Raw genomic sequence first — 24,553 nt, 5'->3', positions numbered from 1 at the left:
TTCAATGATGTTTAGGTTGGGAGACTGTGAGGGCCATGGTAAAACCTTCAGCTTGTGCCTCTTGAGGTAGTCCATTGTACATTTTGAGATGTGTTTAGGATCATTATCCTGTTGTAGAAGCCATCCTCTTTTCATCTTCAGCGCTTTTTTTTTTAACAGACGTTGCGATGTTTGCTTCCAGAATTTGCTGGTATTTAATTGAATTCATTCTTCCCTCTACTGGTGAAATGTTCCCTGTGCCACTGGCTGCAACACAAGCCCAAAGCATGATCGATGCTGTGCTTAGCAGTTGGAGAGGTGTTCTTTTCATGAAATTCTGCACACTTTTTTCTCCAAACATACCTTGCTCATTACGACCAACAAGTTCTATTTTAACTTCATCAGTCCACAGGACTTGTTTCCAAAATGCATTAGGCTTGTTTAGATGTTCCTTTGCAAACTTCTGATGCTGAATTTTGTGGTGAGGATGCAGGAAAGGTTTTCTCCTGATGACTCTTCCATGAAGGTCATATTTGTGCAGGTGTCGCTGCCCAGTAGAACAGTTACCACCACTCCAGAGTCTGCTAAATCTTTCTGAAGGTCTTTTGCAGTCAACCGGGGGTTCTGATTTGCCTTTCTAGCAATCTTACAAGCAGTTCTCTCCGAAAGTTTTCTTGGTCTTCAAGAAAGACCATTCCTGTTTACTGCCATTTCTTAATTACATTATGAACTGAGGAAACGGCTACCTGAAAACACTTTGCTATCTTCTTACAGCCTTCTCCTGCTTTGTGGGCATCATTTTATTTTAATTTTCAGAGTGCTAGGCAGCTGCTTAGAGGAGCCCATGGCTGCTGATTGTTGGGACAAGGTTTGAGGAGTCAGGGTATTTATAAAGCTTTGAAATTTGCATTACCTGGCCTTTTCTAACGATGACTGAACAAGCCATAACCCTAGTAAGCTAATTAAGGTCTGAGACCTTGGTAAAAGTTATCTGAGAGCTCAAATCTCTTGGGGTGCTCAAACTTTTGCATGGTGCTCCTTTCCTTTTTTTCCACTTTAAAATTGTACAAAACAAAAAAAAATACACTAATCTCGTGTAAAATGTTGAAAAGAATGCTTCACCTTTAACTTTATGACTTTTGGAGATCAGTTCATCTTCTACTCACTTAACTATTCACAGTAACAGAAATTTTGACCAAGGGTGCCCAAACTGTTGCATGCCACTGTACAGGAGTGTAACCTGGTGTGGTCTTCTGTCGCTGTAGCCCATCCACTTCAGGGGTCAACGTGTTGTGTTGTTACATGTGGTTGTCTGAGTTACTGTCGCCTTCCTGTCAGCTTGAAGCAGTCGTGACTATTCTCCTCTGACCTCCTTCATTAACAAGGGACTTTTGCTCATAGAACTGCTGCGCACTGGATGATTTCTTGTTTCTTGTGCCACTCTCTGTAAACTCTAGACACTGGTGTGTGTGAAAATCCCAGGAGATCAGCACTTTCTGAGATACCCAAACCACCCTGTCTGGCATCTCTGGTCGAAGTCACTTAGATCACATCTTCCCCCATTCTGATGTCCGGTCTGAACATCTGAAACTCTTGACCATGTCCGCATGCTTTTATGCACTGAATTGATTGGCTGATCAGATATCTGCATTAACGGACAGCTGTGCAGGTATACCCAATGAAGTGGCCACAGAGTGTAGTTTGGAGAGGTGGACTGGATTGGGGGGGGGGGGGGGGGGGGGGGGAATGACCGTATAGGGTGGAGCTTCCTCTCAGCCGCTTACCACTTGCATCCTTTCAGGAAGTTTTCCGCCACGCCAGTGTACTCTTCCCAGGCGCCCACCAGGAACCGGGGCTCACCGCTAAAATCGTATTCAACCTGGCTGAATGCAGCAGAAACAATGGACTCAGTCACACTCCACTCGGTGAGAATACTTCCGGTAAACTACACCCCCACTCCCCAACCTGCCCCTGCTATCCATGGAGCTGTCTGTATGAAGTACAGTCAATTAAATCACCCAGAACTATGACGTTGCTTTGCCAACTGACGGTGTCTGAGGAGAACATTATGGGAATTACTGGTGGGCAGCAGACTCACCCAAGGTAGACGGTTGTGGGTTCGAGGCCTACCCCAGCGCCTGGAAGGCATGAGTACTGAAAATGCTCACCAAGTCAGGCAGCATCTATGGAGAGAGAAACACAGTTAGTGTGTCAAGCTGATGACCTCTGGTTTCCTCTCCACAGACACTGCCTGAGGTGCTGAGCATTATTTTATACAGGTGCCCCCCGCTTTCTGAACGCTCACTTTATGCAACTTCGCTTTTATGAAAGACTTACCTTAGTACCTGTTTTTGCTAACCGAAAGAGGACTTCCGCTTTTATGAAAAAAGACGCCCGCTTTAAACTTGTGTTTACTCCGAGAAAGACGACCATGACCGTGAAACATTGCGCGGGCAGGTGTGTGCAGATGTGTGTACGTGCCAATTTTTTTCTACAAATCGGTTTTGGCTCAATCTTCCCGATTCTGTTAAGTGAAACTAAGTATATACAATATTTCTACTTTCTATAGGCTGTGTATTTATCATATCATTCCTGCTTTTACTATATGTTGGTGTTATTTTAGGTTTTATGTGCTATTTGGTATGATTTGGTAGGTTATTTTTTGGGTCTGGAAATGTTCAAAAATTTTTCCCATATAAATTAATGGCAATTGCTTCTTCGCTTTACATCATTTCAACTTACAAACGGTTTCATAGGAACACTCTTCCTTTGGATAGCGGGGGGAACCTCCCACACGTGAAGTGTTTATGCTTTGGAATTAATCCAGGCCGATACCCCTGGTGGAATGCTGTACCTCCAGAGGCACTTCTTTTGGAGGGGAATTTGTCAGCTGATGTGACCCCAAGATAGGCCGGGGGAGCTCTCCAACCAGGGACAACGGCCCCTCCCCCGGAGCAGGGGTGAACAAAACAAGGTGGCATAGATTTGGTGTGGGGGGGTGGTGGGGGAAGGAATCTGACAGTCAATATTGGCTAGATATATTGCGGACATTTAAGACACTCTTAGACAGGCACATGGATCATAGAAAAATGGAGGGCTATGAAGTAAGAAAGGGTTAGATTGATCTTAGAGTAGGTTAAAAGGATGGTACAACACTGTGGGTCAAAAGATCTATATTGTTTCTATGTTCTGTTTTCTCAAGATTTATTTATGTATTTTTCTTTTTTGAGATACAGTCGGAATAGGCCGCTCCACCTCTTCAACCCATGCCACCCAGCAACCCCCGGTTTAATCCAAGCCTGATTACAGGACAATTTACGATCTACCATGGACTACGGAAGGAAACTGGAATACCTGGAGGAAGCCCATGTGGTCACAGGGAGAACATACAAACTCCTTGCAGGTAGCGGCAGGAACTGAACTCGGGTCACTGGTACTGTAAGACACTGTGCTAACCTCTACCCTACCATGGTGGTGAGTACACAGAGTGAGCTCCCAAAGGAAGTGGCTTTGGCAGGTACAACACTATCACTTAAGTAGCACTTGGGTGGGTACATGTAGGGGGTGATCTCGGAGGGAAATGGGCTGAACAAAGGAAATTGGGATCACACTGTGATCAGTGTGGACAAGTTGGACCGAACAGCCTGTATACATGCTGTACTTGTCTGACGCCCTAATATCTCACCCCTTCGTTAACTGAAGCCCATGACCTGATCCTTAAAGTGGTGCCTGTGGGAGTTTGCCATGTGCAGACACATGCAAAGCCCCAAAGACTACATTTTAGGGTCACAAATCTCTAATATTTCGATAAGTGTGCATCAAAATTCACTGTAAAACATTTTGGGACTCTGAAGTTAATAAAGGGTAGTATAAAGTGCCGAGTTTACCTCAACAAATGTTTCCCTCTCCCCCCCCCCCCCCCACGCAAGTAACCAAAAACAATTTACATTCCTAAACTTTCTCTTAGGCTCACGGTGCTAGCTAAACTAAAAATAAAAATTGCCAGCTTAACCATTTCCAATTTTGCCAGAGCACTCACATGTAGGAACAGAATTAGGCCATTCGACCCATCGAGTCAGTCATTTGATCATGGCTGATATATTATCCTTCTCAACCCCATTCTCCTGCCTTCCCTCCGTAACCTTCGACACCATGATCAATCAAGAACCTGTGACGACCCACTTTCTGTGTAGGCGAACCGGCTCACAAATAGCTAGCGCGCGGGGAGAGACTTTGGTAATGTACCTCTGACGTCATTTCCGCCCGGAGAGGGCGGGCACTAGGGATTAAATGCCAGCGCCGCGAAGTTTGAATAAACTAGTCTTGAAACGACTTACCGACTGCGTGTCGTTATTTCAGCGCTATGTGTAGCACATCGCTACATTGGTGACCCCGACGGTCCAAACGGGATTTGGACCAAAGATGACCGACTCTTCATCTGTTCACGCAGTTTCGTTAAAACTGCCGATTTTCTGGACGCTGCGACCACGCGTGTGGTTTAGCCAAGCAGAAGCCCAGTTCCAGATTCAGCAGATATCCTCTGATTCCACGCATTACTACCACGTGGTGAGCGTCCTTGACCAGGAGATGGCCGCCCAGGTTGCGGATTTCATACAGTCGCCCCCGGAAGAAGGCAAATATGAAGCATTCAAAGTGCTGCTCATTGGGACCTTTGGCCTCTCACAGCGTGAGCGGGGTGCCCGCCTGCTTCACCTGGACGGTTTGGGAGACAGACTGCCGTCAGCATTGATGAACGAGATGCTGGCCCTGGCTGACGGACACAAGCCCTGCCTCATGTTTGAGCAGGCGTTCCTAGAGCAACTGCCCGAGGACATACATCTGCTGCTGGCTGACGCAGATTTCAGCGACCCCCGGAAGGTGGCGGCCCGGGCAGACGTGCTGTGGAAAGCCAAGAGGGAGAGCGTGGCATCCGTCAGTCAGATTACCAGGCCACACGCCCAACAGCGGACCAGACCAGGCCCGACAGGGGAGCACACACAACACAGAGGCAGGAGTGAGGAGGCCAGTGAACAGTGGTGTTTCTACCACCAGCGGTGGGGCACAGAAGCCCGCCGTTGTTGCCCGCCCTGCAAGGGCCAGCAGCCGCTGATGACTATGGCGGCTGGCCACCAGGTCAGCCTCTTGTACGTCTGGGACAAACAGTCGGGACGCCGCTTCTTGGTCGACACCGGAGCGGAAATCAGCATCTTGCCCCCGACGGGGTACGACACCCGCAACAGGAAGCCAGGACCCACCCTGAGGGCCGCAAATGGCAGCACGATACGGACCTACGGCACCCGCACAGTGCAGCTGCAGTTCGGCGTCAGCCGGTTCACGTGGGACTTCCCACTGGCCGCGGTGGCCCAACTACTCCTGGGGGCGGACTACTTGTGAGCTCACAGCCTGCTGGTCGACTTGCAAGGGAAAAGACTGGTACATGCCGAGACTTTCCAGACATTCTCCCTGGGTGAAGCCAAGTTGCCAGCCCCACACCTGGACTCACGCTGTCAGACAACGAATTCACCAGAATCCTGGTGGATTTTCCATCGATTCTGGCACCGCAGTTCACGGCAGCCATGCCCAGACATGGGGTACAGCACCACATTCCGACCCAGGGACCACCCCTCCACGCCCGCGCACGAAGGCTCCCCCCAGACAAGCTCCGCCTGGCGAAGGAGGAGTTCAAGAGAATGGAGGAATTGGGGATCGTACTGAAGTTCGACAGTCCATGGGCCTCCCCCCTGCACATGGTGCCCAAAGCAGCCGGGGGTTGGAGACCATGCGGCGACTACCGCAGACTGAACGAGGCTACAACTCCAGACCGCTACTTCGTGACTTTACAGGACTTTGCAGCAAACCTGCACGGGGCAAGAATATTTTCCAAAGTCGACCTCGTCCGGGGATACCATCAAATCCCGATGCACCCTGAAGACATCCCCAAAACAGCACTCATCACCCCGTTCGGCCTGTTTGAGTTCCTCCGAATGCTGTTCCGCCTGAAGAATACCGCACAGACGTTCCAGCGGCTAATGGATGCGGTGGGACGCGACCTGGACTTTGCGTTCATCTATTTGGACGACATCCTTATAGCCAGCAGTAGTCGTCAGGAGCATCTGTCCCACCTCCGCCAGCTCTACTCCCGCCTGAGTGATTTCAGCCTCACGATCAACCCGGCCAAATGCCAGTTCGGTCTCGATACCATCGACTTCCTGGGCCACAGGATTACCAAAGAAGGGGCAACACCTCTGCCCGCCAAGGTAGACGTGATCCACCACTTTGCCCGGCCCAACACGATCAAAGGCCTGCAGGAGTTCGTTGGTATAGTGAACTTCTACCACCGTTTCCTCCCCTCAGCAGCCCGTATCATGCGCCCTTTGTACACCCTGATGTCGGGTAAAGGCAAGGACATTACTTGGGACGAGGAGGCTGCGGCCGCTTTCGTTAAAGCCAAGGAAGCCTTGGCAGATGTCGCGATGCTGGTGCACCCCAGAACGGACGTTCCGACTGCACTCACAGTGGACACATCCGACACAGCAGTCGGTGGGGTGCTGGAGCAGCTCATCGAGGGGCGCTGGCAACCCCTGGCGTTCTTCAGCAAGCACCTACGACCACCCAAACTCAAGTACAGTGCTTTTGACCGGGAGCTGTTGGCACTGTATCTGGCAATCCGGCATTTCAGATAATTCTTAGAAGAAGGCAGGCCATTCACCGCATTCACGAACCACAAACCGTTGACCTTCGCGTTCATGAAGGTGTCCGATTCCTGGTTGGCTCGCCAGCAGCGACATCTGTCCTACATCTCCGAGTACACGACAGACATCTAGCATGTCTCGGGAAAGGACAACATCGTGGTGGACGCACTCTCCAGACCAGCTGTCCAGGCCCTGTCCCTGGGGGTGGACTATGCAGCACTGGCGGAGGCGCAGCAGGCAGACGACGAGATGCCCAGCTACAGGACCACAGTCTCGGGTTTGCATCTGCAGGACTTTCTTGTAGGTCCAGGTGAGAGGACCCTCCTGTGCGACGTGGCTACGGGCCAATCTCGCCCCATCGTCCCAGCAGCCTGGAGGCGGCGAGTTTTCGACTCAATACATGGTTTGGCGCACCCATCTATTAAGACAACCGTCCGGCTGGTCTCCAGCAAGTTCGCGTGGCACAGACTTCACAAGCAGGTCAGTGAATGGGCCAGAACGTGCGCGCAGTGCCAAACAGCCAAGGTGCAGCGGCACACTAAAGCCCCGCCACAGCAGTTCGAACCCACCCACCGGAGGTTCGACCACATTCATGTGGATATTGTGGGCCCCCTACCAGTGTCCCGAGGAGCGCGGTACCTCCTAACTATGGTAGACCGGATCACGAGGTGGCCAGAGGCAGTCCTGCTCACCGATACATCTGCCGATTCCTGCGCCCGAGCACTGACTGCAACCTGGGTAACACATTTCGGGGTACTGGCCCACATTACCTCCGACAGAGGTGCCCAGTTCACCTCCAGCCTGTGGTCGGCTGTGGCCAGCCTGTTGGGAACGCAGCTACACCACACTACTGCCTACCACCCACAGTCAAACATTCTAGTGGAACGCTTCCACCATCACTTGAAGTCGGCTCTCATGGCCCGCCTGAGAGGACCTAACTGGGTGGACGAGCTTCCTTGGGTCCTGTTTGGAATTCGCACAGCGCCCAAAGAGGATCTGCACGCCTCGTCGGCCGAGTAGGTGTACAGCGCACCCCTGGCCGTCCCAGGAGAGTTCATACCAGCCCCAAGGGGGCAAGAGGAAGAACCCGCAGCAGTCCTGGACAGACTACGCGAAAGGCTCAGCAACCTGGCCCCCATGCCGACTTCACAGCACGTTCGGACCCCGACCCATGTACCCAAAGACCTGCAGGACTGTAAGTTTGTGTTTGTACGAAGGGGCAGACACCGGGCACCGCTACAGTGGCCGTACGAGGGGCCATTCAAGGTGATCAGGAACAATGGGTCCACGTACGTTCTGGACATTGGGGGGGGGGGAGAGAGAAGGTTTTCACGGTGGACCGACTCAAACCAGCCCATGTGGACTTGGCGCAGCCGGTCGAGGTTCAGGCACCGCGGCGCAGAGGCAGACCTCCCAAACACAGGCTGATCCAGACTGTGGACATTGGGGGGTGTATCGCCGGTTCTGGGGGGGGGGGGGGGGGGGGTGTTATGTGACGACCCACTTTCTGCGCAGGCGAACCAGCTCACAAATAGCCAGCGCGCGGGGAGAGGCTTTGGTAATGTACCTCTGACGTCATTTCCGCCTGGAGAGGGCGGGCGCTAGGGATTAAATGCCAGCGCCACGAAGTTTGAATAAAGTAGTCTCGAAACGACTTACCGACTGCGTGTCATCTCTAGCTGTTTGTAGTACATCGCTACAAACCTATCAACCTCTGCTTTAAATACACCCACTGACTTGGCCTCCACAGCCACCTGAGGCAATGAATTCCATAGATTCACCACCCTCTGTCTACAGAAATTCCTCATCTGTCCGTCTATTCTGAGGCTGTGCCCTCTGGTCCGAGACACCTCACAGAAGGAAACATCCTCCGAATGTCCACTGAAAGTTCAAAGTACATCTATTATCAAAGTAGGTATACTATATACAACCCTGAGATTTGTCTCCTTTCAGGCAAACACAAAACAAAGAAACCAAAGAAAAATAGACTGTCAAACACCCAATTTGCAGAAAAAAACCAAATTGTGCAAACAATAAATAAGCAAGTGACATTCAGAACTGAAGTTCACGGAAGTGAGTCCACAGCCACAAAGCCAGTCACAGTCAATCCGTTAGTTGCAGGCCACAGCCTTAGTTCTGTGCAGAGATGAGTACACCTCCCGGAGCAGTGAGCTGAACACCGGCCCGGCCTTCGCCTCCAGCCCCGACACCCTAACCTTTTCAAATCTGGTCTGCTACTTAAATCGGCCAATCCTCTGATCATTCCTTGCTCTCGGACCTGGGTCCTGCTGGCTCGATCCAGCCCATTCTCGACCTTTCCAATCTGACCTGGCGCTTAATTCAACCAAACAGCGGGTTCTTCCTCGCTCTCCATCCCGGGCCCTTCCGCCTAACTGGCTTGCCTCAGTTCTGCCACTTCAAAGTCTCCAGGTCTGCTCTAGCAATAGCCTGGGCCCTGCTGCCTCGATTCGGCCCATCTACACCACGACGAAAATGTTCTGCACTTCCAGATTCCAATTCACACTGCAAAAATGTCATGTCATACAGGCGATTTAAAACTCAACTCGAAAGGTAAGTTACAGGCCATTGCTTGCAGTGATTGTTTTTTTGAGGAAAAAGTGTGCTTAATGAAGTAATAGTTGTGTTCTCTGCCAGCAAGTCGTCACTGTGTTTCACTAGTACCATCTTAAACCATCTACCTAAGGAAGCCTTTCAATATTCGGTAGGTTTCAATGAGATCCTCTCTCATACTCCAGCAAGTATAGACATAGAGCCATTAAATGGAAGGGAAGGAGACAACCGGCAGCATTCTACAAACAATTATTCACTGGGTCTCGAGTAGAGAACTGTCTGAGTACTTCAAGATGGAGCCAAGGGTGAGAAGATTATATTATGAGGAGTGAGCAGACATAGAAACTAAAACCCTACAGCACAATACAGGCCCTTTGGCCCACAAAGCTGTGCTGAACATGTCCTTATTTTAGAACTACCTACACTTACCCATAGCCCTCTGTTTTTCTAAGCTTCATGTAGCCATCCAAGGAGTCTCTTAAAAGACCCTATCGTTTCCACCCCCACCACTGTAACCGGCAGCCCTTTCCACGCACTCACCACTCTCTGCGTAAAAAAACTTATCCCTGACATCTCCTCTGTACCTTCTTCCAAGCAGCTTAAAACTGTGCCCTCTTGTGTTGGCCATTTCAGCCTTGGGAAAAAGCCTTTGACTATCCACGTGATCAATGCCTCTCATTATCTTGCACACCTCTATCAGGTCACCTCTCATCCTCTTGCTCCATGGAAAAAAGGCCAAGTTCACTCAAGCTATTCTCATAAGGCATGCTCCCTGATCCAGGCAACATTCCTGTAAATCTCCCTTGCACCCTTTCTACGGTTTCCACATCCTTCCTGTAGTGAGGCAACCAGAATTGAGCACAGTACTCCAAGTGGGGTCTGAGCAGGGTCCTATGTAGCTGCAACATTACCTCTCGGCTCTTAAACTCAATCCCACGATTGATGAAGGCAAATGCACCGTATGCCTTCTTAACCAGAGTCAACCTGCGTAGCAGCTTTAAGTGTCTGATGGACTCGGACCCCAAGATCCCTCTGATCATCCACGCTGCCAAGAGTCTTACCATTAATACTATATTCTGCCATCATATTTGACCGACCAAAATTAACCACCTCACACTTATCTGGGTTGAACTCTATCTGCCACCTCTCAGCCCAGTTTTGCATCCTATCAATGTCCCATTTTAACCTCTGACAGCCCTCCACACTGTCCACAACACCCCCAACCTTTGTGTCATTAGCAAATTTACTAACACATTCCTCCACTTCCTCATCCAGGTCATTTATAAAAATCACAAAGAGTAGGGGTCCCAGAACAGATCCCTGAGGCACACCACTGCTCACCAGCCTCCATGCAGAATATGACCCACTTACAAACACTCTTTGCCTTCTGAGGGCAAGCAGTTCTGGATCCACAAAGCAATGTCCCCTTGGATCCCGTGCCTCCTTACTTTCTCAATAAGCCTTGCATGGGGTTCTTTATCAAATGCCTTACTGAAATCCATATACACTACATCTACTGCTCTTCCTTCATCAGTGTGTTTAGTCACATCCTCAAAAAATTCACTCAGGCTCGTAAGGCACGGCCTGCCTTTGACAAAGTCATGCTGACTATTCCTAATCATATCATGCCTCTCCAAATGTTCATAAATCCTGCCTCTCAGGATCTTCTCCATCAACTTACCAACCATTGGAGTAAGACTCACTGGTCGATAATTTCCTGGGCTATCCCTACTCCTTTCTTGAATAGGGGAACAACATCCACAATCTTCCAATCCTCTGGAACCTCTCCTTCCTCATTGATGATGCAAAGATCATTGCCAGAGGCTCAGCAATCTCCTCCCTCACTTCCCACAGTAGCCTGGGTTACATCCTGACTGGTCCCAGTGACTTATCCAACTTGATGCTTTCCAAAAGCTCTAGCACATCCTCATCTTTAATATCTACATGCTCAAGCTTTTCAGTCTGCTGTAAGTCATCCCTATAATTGCCAAGATCATTTTCCATAGTGAATACTGAAGCTAAGTATTCATTAAGTACCTCTGCTATCTCCTCCGGTTCCATACACACTTTTCCACTGTCACACTTGATTGGTCCTATTCTGTCACGTCTTATCCTCTTGCCCTTCACATAAGAAAAGAGAGACTCGAGTGATGGGCCAAACTGCCTCTTCCTGTGCCTTGCATCTTGTTTGCGTTTACTGCAGCCATCTGCCAATGCCAGGGCTACGAGTGCTTAGTGGAACAACGATCTAGTGTTGAGCAGTATCAACTTGTCACACATACGAAGCCTGCACGTCATCAGTGGAGTGACCCTGGGCGCTGGCCAGGGGGTGAACAGAATGTGCTCTCTTTGCAGGCCTTACAGGAGGGCCCTCTCAGAGATGGTTGGCTGGGAAACTGAGTGAACTTTCCAGAGATCAGGCTCCACGCTCCATCTGGACGACTGATAACCTATTACGTTATAACCAGGCAGCACAGAAACTTGGGCCCTTCAACCCATCTAATCCATGTTGATCGTCAAATATCCATATAAACCTTCTCCCATCCACTCCCTCCCCCACCCCCTGATCTAACAGTCTCCTACATACCAGGGACGATTTACACCATCCATTACCCTACCACCTCTAACTTGGGAGGAAAGAGGAGCATGTATAGGAAGAACCATAGGGTCATTGTTGAATGTACAAATTACGTCAAAAGATGGTGTGCACAGTTACAATTACCACTCTGGCTCCAACCAGTGGTGAAATTACTTGTCCTGTTCATCTTTTCTATGACTGAAAAACACGACTGAACATTGAGAACACTAAAATCTGCAAGTCTACCTTGCTAGCAAGTGAAATAATGAAGGAATAATGAAGGTGCTGCCAAGTTACGTATTACCACATGGAGTGGTACCGCAGCGTATTACAGCTACACAGGGAAGTGTCATCAGAAGCAGTGAGCTTGAAAGCAGAAGCATGGCATGCCAGTATTAAATTGAGACTCAAAGCCGATCTCTGTAGGCCTGCGCTCCCGTCAATTCTACTTGCTAACTTCTCATCTCTGGAAAATAAACTGGATTATTGGTCTGCATCTGAACCAGATGAGGGACTGTTGCACACTTGGCTTCAAGACACCATTCCAGACTCGGCCATCTAGCCAGAAGGCCTAATCCCCTTTTGAGCAGACAGAAATGCCGTAACCTTCGGCAAACCACGTCGAGGAGATCAATAAGAACTGGTGGGTGAACGCTGCGATATTAATGGCCCACTGCTCACCGCAGATAGAATTTTGAATGGTGAAGTGTAGGCCATTCTACTTATCGAGGGAGTTCACTGTCATTGCCATTTTTGCTGTTTACATCCACATCCAGCTCCCCCACCCGGTCCTAGTGCCAGGGAAACGTTGCAGGAGCTCTGCAGCACAATCTGCAACCTCAAAACCACTCACCCTGATCCTGCCTTCATTGTTACTGGTGACTTCAACCATGCCAACTTAAAAACAGTCCTGCCACAGCTCTACTAGCATGTCAACTTCACAAACAGAGGACAGAATATAGTACATACCAATGCTCTTGGAGCCTACAAGACTATCCCCCACCCTCACCCTGGATTCCCAGACCACATACCCATTTTGCTAATCCCTGCGTACAGAGCACTGGCTAAATGAGTCAAATCAGTTCACAGGGAGAACAGGACCTGGCCGGAAGGTGCTGCAGGACTGCTTTGAAAGCAGAGACTGGAGCATATTCAGGGAGGTGATTACCTACCATTGACTCATCAACATTAATGAATAGACGGAATTGGTAACTGGCTACATAGGAAAGTATACTGAGGACGTTGAAGTGATTAAACACTACAGTGCCAGGGAAAACCAGAGAGCATGGCTGACTGAAGAGGTTTCTGCACGTTGCCTTTAAATTGGTGGGGGGGGGGGGGGGTTCAGGATGATTCCAAGGTCAGCAAGAGCCGCACTCTCCTGTGTTATCAGGAAGGCAAAGCACAAGTACGCACAGAAAATTCAGACACCTTTGTGACACTGGGGACACTCGGCACATGTGGCAAGGTGTACAAACTATAACCCATTACAAGTCCACCCTGCATGTCAACTACAGCGTCACACATCTTTCTGATAGGCTGAATGCTTTCTATGCATGATTTGATTAATCGAATGATGGGACATCGAGGAAAACCTCCTCTCTTCCTGAGGAACCGGCACCCTGTCTGGCTGCAGCTGAGGTGAGGATGACCACTCAAACCTATTCTCTGATGATGCCATAGCCTTGGCCCTCCTCTCCATCCTGACCCACCGAGAGAACAGTGCCTCACACGCCAGGATGTTGTGCACCGACTTCCGCTTGATGTTTAACATGATCACCCTTCTTTGGGACCTAACACCCCTCTCTGTAACTTGGACTTCTTGACGGAGAGACCCCAGCCAGTCTGAGTTAGCAGCAACATCTCAGGCTCTGTCACACTGAGGGTTGTGTGCTTAGTCTCTGCTGCTTTTCACACTGCTGACTCAGATTCATCAAGTTCCATGATGATACGACAATGATGAGAGAACATACAGAGAGGTGGTAGACAGACTTGTCAAATGGTGCAAGAACGACAATTTAAGTTTCAACGTAGACAAAAGAGTTAATTGTGGACTTTGGGAAGGTGCAGGTCGACTACTCTCCGTTGCACATCAATGGCTCCAACATGGAGAAAGAGAAGGGCACAAAGTTCCTTGGTGTGCACCTAACAAACAATCTACGACACAACACCCCCTCACTACTCAAGAAGGCACAGCAGTGTCTACACTTTCTGAGGAGACTGAGGTATGCAAGGCTCCCTGCCCCATTCTAACAACTTTCTACAGGAGCACCATCGAAAGTGTCCTGTCTGGCTGCATCATTGTGTGGTACGGAAGCTGCAAGGCTTCGGACCACAAGACCCTACCCTGAGAGGATCCCACCCCTCTACTTGTGACATTTACTGGGATGAAGGGCCCAAAGCATTGTTGAGGATCTCTACCACCCATCCCACAATCTCTTTGACTCACTGCCGCCAGGAAGGAGGTACAGAAGCATCAGGACTACAGTTGTCAGCTTCCTCCCTCAGGCTGTGAGACAACGAATACCCTGTCACCACCAGATTTTATCACTAAGACAGCGAGCTGTTTATGGTTTACCTGTGCTGCGCTTTAATACATGCAATTTTAATGATATTTTATTTACATATTCATAGTATAATATTTTGACGTATGTGCTGTGCATGACACATGTTGTGCAGGTGCAACGTGGTCCAGAGGGACGTTGTTTCATTTGGTAGTACACAGTATATGTAGTCAGATAACAATAAACTTGAACTTGAAACCCCAGGCAGAGAGCAACAGACACCAGGATCGAAAGCTGCAAGGCATGGTAGAATAGCGGTGATCATAATGCTATTACGATCAGGATTTAATTTTTGGTTGCCACCTGTCAGGACCTTTTACATTCTTCCCGGCACCGTGTGGGTTTCATAGTTCAAAGTAGAATTATTATCTAAGTACATACACATCACCGTATACAACCCTGAGATTCATTTTCTTGCAGGCATACTCAATAAATCCAAGAAACACGTTAGAATCAGTGAAAGACCGCACCACCAGGATGGACAAACAACCAACGTGGAAAAGACAACAAACTGTGCAAATTTAAAAGAAAGAAATAATAATATAGGCATCCGTTAGTCTCCTGAGACCATGGATTTGCGCCTTGGAAGGTTTCCAGGGCGCAGGCCTGTATAGGAGACTGACAGTTGCCCAAGCTGCAAGCCTTCCCCTCTCCACGCCACCGATGTTGTCCAAGGGAAGGGCACTAGGACCCAAACAGCTTGGCACCGGTGACGTCGCAGAGCAATGTGTTGCTAAGTGCCTTGCTCAAGGACACAACACGCTGCCTCAGCTGAGGCTCGAACCACTGACCTTCAGATCACTAGACTGATGCCTTATCCACTAGGCCACGCGCCAACAACAATAATATACAAATAAGCAATAAATATCAAAAATATGAGATGAAGAGTCCTTGAAAGTGAGTCCACTGGTTGTGGGAAAAGTTCAGTGATGGGGCGAGTGAAGTTATCCCCTCTGGCTTAAGAGCCTGATGGTTGAGGGCTAATAACTGTTCCTGAGCTTGATGGTGTGAGTCATCAGACTCCTGTACCTTCTTCCTGATGACAGCAACGAGATGAGAGCATGTCCTAGGTGCTGGGGTCCTTCATGATGCATTCTATATTCATGTGATGCTCTGTGCAGGTGTGCTCAATGATGGGGAGGCCTCTACCTGTGAAGGAACGGGCCGTATCCACTACTTCCTCCCTTACCCCCACCTTCAATCTTTTTATCCAGTCCTGAAGAAGTGTCTCGGCCCAAAATGTCAACTGTTTATTCTTTTCCATCATTCTGCCTGGCCTGCTGAGTTCCTCCAGCATTTTGTGTGTGTTGGTTGAACTTCCAGTATCTGCAGATTTTCTTGTGCTTGTGTTCCACTACTTTTTGCAGCAATTTCTGTTCCAGGGTGTTGGTGTTTCCATACCAGGCCATGATGCAGTCAATGTACTCTCCACTACAGAGGTTCGCCAAAGTTATGTCATGCCAAATCTTTTCAAACTTCTAAGCAGAGGCACTGCCATGCTTTCTTCGCAATGACACTTGTGTACTGGGCTGAGGATATACCTTCTGAAATAACAGAATTTATTATTAATAGATCTGTATTATTATTTAGGAAATAACAGAATTTATTTACGAGGAATTTGAAGTTACTGACCCTCTCCACCAGTGAGGACTGGCTCACGGACCTCCAGCTTTCTCCTCCTGGTCAATAATCAGCTGCTTGGTTTTGCTGACGTAGTGTAGAGGTGGTTGTGTCACCACTCAGTCAGATTTTCAATTTCCCTCTCAAATGCTGAATCATCTCGTATGATTTTGCCAACGACAGTGGTGATTTCAGCAAACTTAAATATGGCATTGGAGCATTCTGACTTAGCCACTCAGTCAGAAGTGTAAAGTGAGTGGAGCAGGGGGCTGAGCACACAGCCTCGTGGTTCCCCTGTGATGATGGAGATCGTGGAGATGTTGTTGCCAACTGGGGTCTGCAAGCGAAGAAATCGAGGATCCAATTGTATAAGGAGGTATTGAGGCCAATGTCATGGAGCCTATTGATTAGTTCTGAAGGGACGATAGTACTGAACGCCAAGCTGTAGTTGATAAAAAGCATCCTGATGTATGCAGCTTTGCTGTCCATATTTTCCAGGGTTGAGTGATGAGCCAACGAAATGGCATCCGTTGTGCCGGCAGGCAAATTGGAGTGGCTCCAAGTCACTTCTCAGGTAGAAGCTGTTACGCTTCATCACTGTGAATGTAAGTGTACTGGGTGAAAGTCATCGAGGTAGCTTACCATGGCCTTCTGAGGCACCTGTATAACTGAAGCCTGCTTGAAGCAGGTGGATACCTCAGACTGCTGAAGTGAAAGATTAAAGACATCAATGAACACTCCAACCAGATGATCAGCACTGGTCTTCAGTACTTGACCAGGTACCCCATCTGGGCTGGATGTTTTCCATGGGTTCACCCTCCTAAAGGATGCCCTCATGTTGGCCTGAGTCTGAAATCACAGGGTCATCAGAAGCTCTGGGAATTCATGAAGATTCATCCATGTTCTGCCAAGGGCTCTGGTTTCCTCCCACATTCCGAAGAAGCATAGGGTAGGGGTAGTGAGATGTGGCCATGTTATGTTGGTACTGGAAGCATGGAGACACTTGTGGGCTCCCCCAGCACAATCATCAGACTGTGTTGGTTGTTCACGCAATTGATGCATTTCACTGTCTGGATGTACAGGGCACATAAAGCTGATCTTTAATCTGGGGTAGCAATGCCAACCATAAAGAAAATGGTGATTGGTCTGTGTAATGCGTTTTCTCAGAAACACTACAGCTGAATGTAGATTGTAAGATGCAGGAGTACAAGTTAGCCATTCGGCCCACTGAGTCTGCTCCACCACTGGACAATTTCTTCCCCAGAATTCTCCAGCAACCCTTAACTAATCAAGAATTTATCAATCTTCACCTATATTACACCCAGAATATTTCTGGAACATACATTGCATGTACATATAATACACACACACTCACTCCAGTGGCCACTTTGTAAGGTGCCTCCTGTACTTAATGAAGTGGCCACTGAGTATACGTTCATGGTCTTCTGCTGCTTTAGCCCATCCACTTCAAATTTTGACATGTTGTGCATTCAGAGATGCTCTTCTGCACACCACTGTTGGTATGGGCGGTCATTTGAGTTACGGACCCTTTCCTGTCAGTTTGAACCAGTCTGGTCATTCTCCTCTGACCTCTTCTGTTAACGAGGTGTTTTCACCCAGAGAACTGCCGCCACTGGATGTTTATTGATTTCCGTACCATTCTCTATGAACTCTAGAGCAGGCGTTCCCTACCTTTTTTATGCCATGGACCCCTACCAGCAACCACAGGGCCGGTGGACCCCAGGTTGAGCACCCCTGCTCTAGCAACTGTTATGCATGAAAAGCCCAGGAGATCAGTAGCTTCTGAGATACTCAAACCACCCCTTCTGGCACTAGCAATCCTTCTCTGTTCAAAGTCACCTAGATCACATTTCTTCATCGTTTTGACGGTTGGTCTGAATAACAACTGAACCTCTTGACCATGTCTGCATGCTTTTATGCAACTGAGTTGCTGCTACGTTATTGGCTGATTAGGTATTTGTATTAATGTAAAGGTGTACCTAATAGTCAACTCATGTTGCTGGGATATGGGTCTCAAAGGGAATGTGCACATTTTTTTAATACACACTCACACTAAATACTGGATCCTGGAAAACATGCACATTCCAGTGAACTGAACAGAAGGGACAAACTGCGTGTGAACATTCACCTTCTCTGCCGTCAACATCAGGATTAGAGTCAAACAGACCCTTTCGCCATTGAGTCTGTGCGCACCATAAACCACCTGCTGCATATCATTCTCTCTACCTTCCTGTCATCTCCCCCCAGACTCCAACCCTCACCCCCACCGTAGCAGGTCAGGGACCTGGAGAACACGCAAATTCCCAGAGAACTGAAGGAAAGAGACAAGTTGAGTGTGAACATCCACCCTCTCTGACATCGACCTCAAGATTAGAGTCAGGAGCACAGTAATAGACTCTTTCCATTGATTCCATGCCAACCATTACCTACCCATCCCATTCTATTGTCCCCACCTTCCTGTCATCTACCCCTCACCCACACACCGGAGGGGTAGTTTACAACCCATAATCCCCACACGTTGTTGGGATGTGTGAGGGACCGGATCACCTGGGGAAGACCCATGTAGTCAAGGGGAGGATGGTGCGATTCTTCACCACGAGTTACTTACTAGTAAACGCTGTTCCCTTCCACACACTGCTCTGTGTCACCCGCTGACATCGTCTCGGCCTCAGCCTTGCCATTTCCGTCCAACCACTGGGGCTGATCCTGGACTTCGTTCACCCCACCCTCTGTCACCAACAGCTGTACGTCTTCGCCTGCCAAGGGTTGGCCCGGCTCAGAGGTTACTTCAGGGCTGGGGGCTGCTGGGAGGTCCAAGGGCACTAAGGTGCTGTCTACTTCTGGCCACTCCCCAGGGTCAGAGGTCAGAGTGAGTTCACCACCCTCAGCGAGAAGCGGGGATCCATCACCGCTCTCCAGCTTCGCAGACTTTGCCAGGGGCTCCTCCTCGCAGGTCTGGCTTTTGGGCGCATCCAGCGGGTTGGAGTCATGCCCATCCTCGGGCTCCCCTGTGCCATCCGCGTTCATGGTTCTCGCCGCGGTCAGATCCCTTCAGTGCTACAAGGGTAACGCTTTTTAAAGTTCTTGGATCGCTTTCTGGAGGCCGTGTGCTGATAGACTGTGGAGACCTTGTGCCGAGGCACCGTATTCATCACAACGGACGATGGGGGTTGAACCGTCTCGGCACTGGACTGAAGCAGCAGGCAGCTGGGGACAATACACATTCAGTCAGAGTACCCCCGAGACCCACAATTTTCAAATACAATTAGAATCAGGTTTATTACCAATGACGTACACTCAGTAGCCACTTAATTAGGAGTAGGAGTAGAACTTGATGCAGTCTTCTGCTATTGTAGTGCATCCACTTTAAGATGCAACGTGTTGTGCATACAGAGATCCTACTCTGCACACCACTACTGTAACATGCGGTTATTTGAGTTACTGTTGGCTTCCTGTCAGCTTGACGCAGTCTGGCCATTCTCCTCTGACCCCTCTCATTAACAAGACATTTTTGCCCTCAGAGTTGCTGCTCGCTGCATGCTTTTTCTTTGTTTTTTGCACCCTTCTCTGTAAACTCCAGAGACTGCTGTGCGTGTACATCCTAGGAGATCAGTAGTTTCAGAGACACTCAAACCACCCTAATTTGGCACCAACAATCATTCCACAGTCAAAGTCACTTAGATCATACTTCTTCCACATTCTGATGTTTGAACCGAACCTCTTGACCATGTCTGCATGCTTTTATGCACTGGGTTGTTGCAACATGATTGGCTGATTAGATATTTGCATGAACGAGATACACGGGTGTACCTAATGAAGTGGCCACTGAATGTATGCCTTAAAATTTCCTGCTTTACGGCAGTACAGTGGAAGACATTAAACATTTGAAATTGCTTTATTTACAATAAGAAATAGATTTTAAAAGTTGAGTAAATAACCAACAACCTAGCTTCTTATCAGGCGTAGAAAGCACAGTGCAGGTAGTCAATAAAGTGCAAGGGCCACCACTAGGTAGAATTGGAGATCCAGAGCCTACTTTTAGTGCATTGAGAGATGTGTTCCACAGTGTGGCACACCTCAAACTGGCCACACTGTTGAAGGAAACAACCTAGGACAGGAAAGCCACAGTGGTCAGGTCTGTGGCACTGAGCCCAGTGGGGAAGGGGAGCAAAGAGATGAACTGTAGTGATAGGGGAGTCATTGGTTAGGATAACAGACAGGAGGTTCTGTGGATGAGAATGAGATTCCCGGATGGCTTGTTGCCTCCCAGGTGCCAAAGTCAGGAACATCTTGATGAAGTCCGTAGCATTCTTAAGTGTGAGGGTGAGCAGCCAGAGGTTGTAAGTTGGACTAGGCCTTGGCTTTGTGGAAGAAGCCAGAGTTGTTGTAGTTGTTTGCCTCTCTGACTGCAGGCCCGTGACGAGTGGTGTGCCGCAGGGATTGGTGCTGGGTCCGTTGTTGTTTAGCATCTATGTCAATGATCTATTGACCATTGTGGTTAACTGGATGAACAAATTTGTGGATGACACCAAGACTGGGGCTGTAGGAGACAGTGAGGAAGACTATCAAAGCTTGCAGAGGGATCTGGACCAGCTGGAAAAATGGCAGATGGAATTTAATACAGACAAGTGTGAGGTGCTGCACTTCGGTAGGACCAACCAGGGTGGGTCTTCCAGTGAGCAGGAGGACACTGAGGAGTGCTGTAGAACAGAGGGGTCTGAAGGTACAGATCCATAGTTCCTTGAAAGTCAAGTCACAGGTAGACAGGGTCACACTGGCCTTCATAAATCAATGTATTGACTACAGGAGTGGGACGTTATGGTAAAATTGTGTAAGATGTTGGTGAGGCCTAATTTGGAGTATTATGTATAATTTTGGTCACCTACCTACAGGAAAGATGTAAATAAGACTGAGAGTATGGAGAAAGTTTACAAGAATGTTGCCAGGACTTGAGGACAAGAGCTGTAGCTAAAGGTTGAATAGGTCAGGACCCTTTATTCCCTAGAACATAGACATTTGAGGAGAGATTTGATAGAGGTGTACAAAATACTGAGTAGTATAGAGTAGATGCAAGTAGGCTTGTTCCACTTAGGTTGGGTGAGACAACAACTAGAGATCACAGGTTAAGGACGAAAGATGAAATGTATAAGGGGAAACTTCTTCACTCAGGGTGGTGAGAGAGTGTGACGAGCTGCCAGCACAAGTGGTGGATGCATGTTTGATTTCAACATTTAAGAGAAATTTGGGTAGGTACACGGGTGGGAGGGCTATGGTCTGGGTGCAGGTCGATGGGGCTAAGCAGATTAAAGATGGGCTGAAGGGCATGATTCTGTGCTGCAGTGTCCTATGACTCTACGGTTGCTGAGTCCAATTCTAGAGGGCACAGATACAAGGTGGGAAAGATTTAAAAGAGACCTGGGAGGTGGCTTCTTTCCAGAGGGCATGGCGTATTGCCGGAGAAAGTGGTCAAGGTGGGTACAATTGCAATATTGAGGAGGCATTTGGATAGGTACGTGGAGGGAAGGGGCTTGGAGGGCTTTAAGCTGAACACGGGCAGAAAATTTTAATACATGTGAATGTGTATAGAGAATAAAATTGATCCTTGCAAATAAATCTCAAGATGATATGTATATAGTGGCATTCACATACTTGGAAAATAAATTCACCTTGATATCGACAACATAGGCCAAGACAAGTACTTACCCTCTGTGCTGAGCACAAGTGCGATGTCAGCAACAAGGAGATTCAGTCTAAGGAGCCTCTGTTTTCGTCAGACAACGAGGCAAATGTACAGAGAGTGAGAAACGATGATCTAATACTAGTGATCAGCTGCCACCAGCCATTTACGTTGGCAGGATCCTCCAGAAAGTAGCGCATTCATATCCTCTTATCTTTGCTCTTTAAAAGAAAGAGATTCAACTTAAGACTTTTTTTGTCAATGGCAGCCACAGTTGGGACAGGAATGTAAACAAGGTTTAGAATGAGAGGCAATGTGTCCAACCCTTCAAAGGACAGATGGTGTCAGCTACTGCCTTCTGGCTCCCCTCTCACTCCTTCTCTTTGCCTATCCCCTCCCTCGTTGGTCCTCTCTTTCTCTTTCTTCCATGGTCAACCCTCTTCTTCAATCAATTGCCTGATTCATCCTGTTACCTCTTCCACCCATCACCTCTCAGCTTTTCAAATTATCCCCTTCCCCCACCTATCACCTGCCAGCTTGTACTCCACCTCCACACCTTTTTATTCTGATGACTTCTCCCTTCCTTTCCAGTCCTGATGAAGGATCCTGACCCAAAATGTTAACTGATGTTGCCTAACCTGCTGAGTTCCTCCAGCAATTTTTCTTTGCTAGTAGAGAGAAGAACTAGGAAGTGAAGCTTTGAGGACTTAGGACCAAGAAACTTCTTCAATCAAAGAAGGCTGCTCAGCTTCTGAATTCTCCACTGGCAGAATGCCGGTTAAATATTGAGCCTGACACAAGTTTGAATCCCACCACAGAATCAGGGCAAGAAAAGTCAAGTAATTAACTGTGGGACAATATTGCAGAATCCAGAAAATAGCAAGTTGTTGTGAAACACAGAAAACCTACAGCACAATACAGGCCCTTTGGCCCACAAAGTTGTGCCGAACATGTCTCTACCTTAGAAATTACTAGGCTTACCCATAGCCCTCTATTTTACTAAGCTCCATGTACCTATCTCAAAGCCTCTTAAAAGACCCTATCGTATCCACCTCCACCACCTTTGCCAGCAACCCATTCCATGCACTCACCACTCTCCGAGTAAAAAACTTACCCCTGACATCTCCTCTGTACCTACTCCCAGCACCCTAAACCTGTGCCCTCTCGTGCCAGCCATTTCAGCCCTGGGAAAAAGCCTTTCACTATACACGCAATCAATGCCTCTCATCATCTTGTACGCCTCTATCAGGTCACCTCTCATCCTCCGTCGCTCCAAGGAGAAAAGGCCGAATTCATTCAACCTATTCTCATATGGCATGCTCCCCAATCCAGGCAACATCCTTGTAAATCTCCTCTGCACCCTTTCTATAGTTTCCACATCCTTCCTATAGTGATAAGACCAGAACTGAGCACAGTACAAGTGGGGTCTGACCAGAGTTCTATATAGCTGCAACAATACCTCTCGGCTCCTAAATTCAGTTCCACGATTGATGAAGGCTAATACACCATATGCCTTCTTAACCACAGAGTCAACCTGTGCAGCTGCTTTGAGGGTCCTACAGACTCAGACCCCAAGATGTCTCTGATCCTCCACACTGCCAAGAGTCTTACCATTAATTCTGCCATCATATTTGAACTACCAAAATGAACCACTTCACACTTATCTGGGTTGAACTCCATCTCCCACTTCTCAGCCGTTTTCCTTCCTATCAATGAAGAACAGTGAGGGACGAAGTCTGTAAACTTTCTAATGTGAATGAGCTTAGATATGGTCCGGCAGACTGAGAGTAGGTGTCTCTCTCTCAGATCAAAGCTAGTCCAGTACTGCCTCCCATTCCCAGATTAGGGGAGGACCCCAGCCCCCACCCCTCTACAGAAGGAAAGCTCCCTCCCCTTCAGATCCCTCCACAGGAGGAGGGCAAGCTCTCCCTCCCATTGACGCCGAATGGGCGAGGGGGAGAGGTGATAATGCCTCCCTCTGAACCCCGATAGAGACTGAAAGTGGCAAGTCTCCCTCTTTAATCACCAGGTTAATGTGAAGGGTTGTACTCCAGGCTGGGAAAGGGAGGGATCTCCCTCTGATCCCAGGTTACAGGGAGAGGCCGCTTCCCTTTCCCTCTACAATGCCTGGGATACGGGGACGGGCTCCCTCTGCCTCAGCCCCACAGGCCGCGCACCCGCTATAATTCACAAGTTATCTCCCAGTGCAGTTCCTCACGCCTCGCTGCCTCCCTCTCTCTACTGGTACCGGGGACGGAGCAGGCTTACTTTCTCTGTCCCGCTTCACACGACCGCCGCCATACCGCAGCGCCAGGCCAACGAGATCTCGGCGCTCTCGCGAGAATGTCTCGCTAGGGCTCCGGTCTTCCACCAATCACCAACTCGTATCTCCGTCCCGCTCACGTCACCGGGTCAGGTGTAATCTACCCGGCAACGGAGAGGGACAGGTGAAATCTACCCGGCAACGGAGAGGGACAGGTGAAATCTACCCGGCAACGGAGCGGGACAGGTGAAATCTACCCGGCAACGGAGAGGGACAGGTGAAATCTACCCGGCAACGGAGAGGGACAGGTGAAATCTACCCGGCAACGGAGCGGGACAGGTGTAATCTACCCGGCAACGGAGAGGGACAGGTGTAATCTACCCGGCAACGGAGAGGGACAGGTGAAATCTACCCGGCAACGGAGAGGGACAGGTGAAATCTACCCGGCAACGGAGCGGGACAGGTGTAATCTACCTGGCAACTGAGCGGGACAGGTGTAATCTACCCGGCAACGGAGCGGGACAGGTGAAATCTACCCGGCAACGGAGCGGGACAGGTGTAATCTACCCGGCAACTGAGCGGGACAGG

General features: G+C 48.9%; 1 protein-coding gene across 1 annotated transcript in view; it reads right to left on the bottom strand.

Annotated features, from left to right (window-relative positions):
* Positions 1 to 24,034, bottom strand: part of wrap53 (WD repeat containing, antisense to TP53) — a 48,934-nt gene extending 24,900 nt beyond the window's left edge. The window contains exons 1-4 of the mRNA XM_073048973.1: positions 23,971 to 24,034; positions 21,729 to 21,923; positions 18,634 to 19,232; positions 1,764 to 1,862 (exon numbers count right to left, since the gene is read on the bottom strand). Coding sequence (XP_072905074.1) covers positions 1,764 to 1,862; positions 18,634 to 19,052 — 518 coding nt within the window. The 5' untranslated portion in view covers positions 19,053 to 19,232; positions 21,729 to 21,923; positions 23,971 to 24,034. The remainder of the gene's footprint in view (positions 1 to 1,763; positions 1,863 to 18,633; positions 19,233 to 21,728; positions 21,924 to 23,970) is intronic.
* Between the last annotated feature and the right edge of the window lie 519 nt (positions 24,035 to 24,553).

The sequence above is a fragment of the Hemitrygon akajei genome, chromosome 6, assembly GCF_048418815.1.
Source record: "Hemitrygon akajei chromosome 6, sHemAka1.3, whole genome shotgun sequence".
In the NCBI taxonomy this organism is placed as follows: domain Eukaryota; kingdom Metazoa; phylum Chordata; class Chondrichthyes; order Myliobatiformes; family Dasyatidae; genus Hemitrygon; species Hemitrygon akajei.
This window is presented reverse-complemented; position numbering and strand designations above follow the sequence as displayed.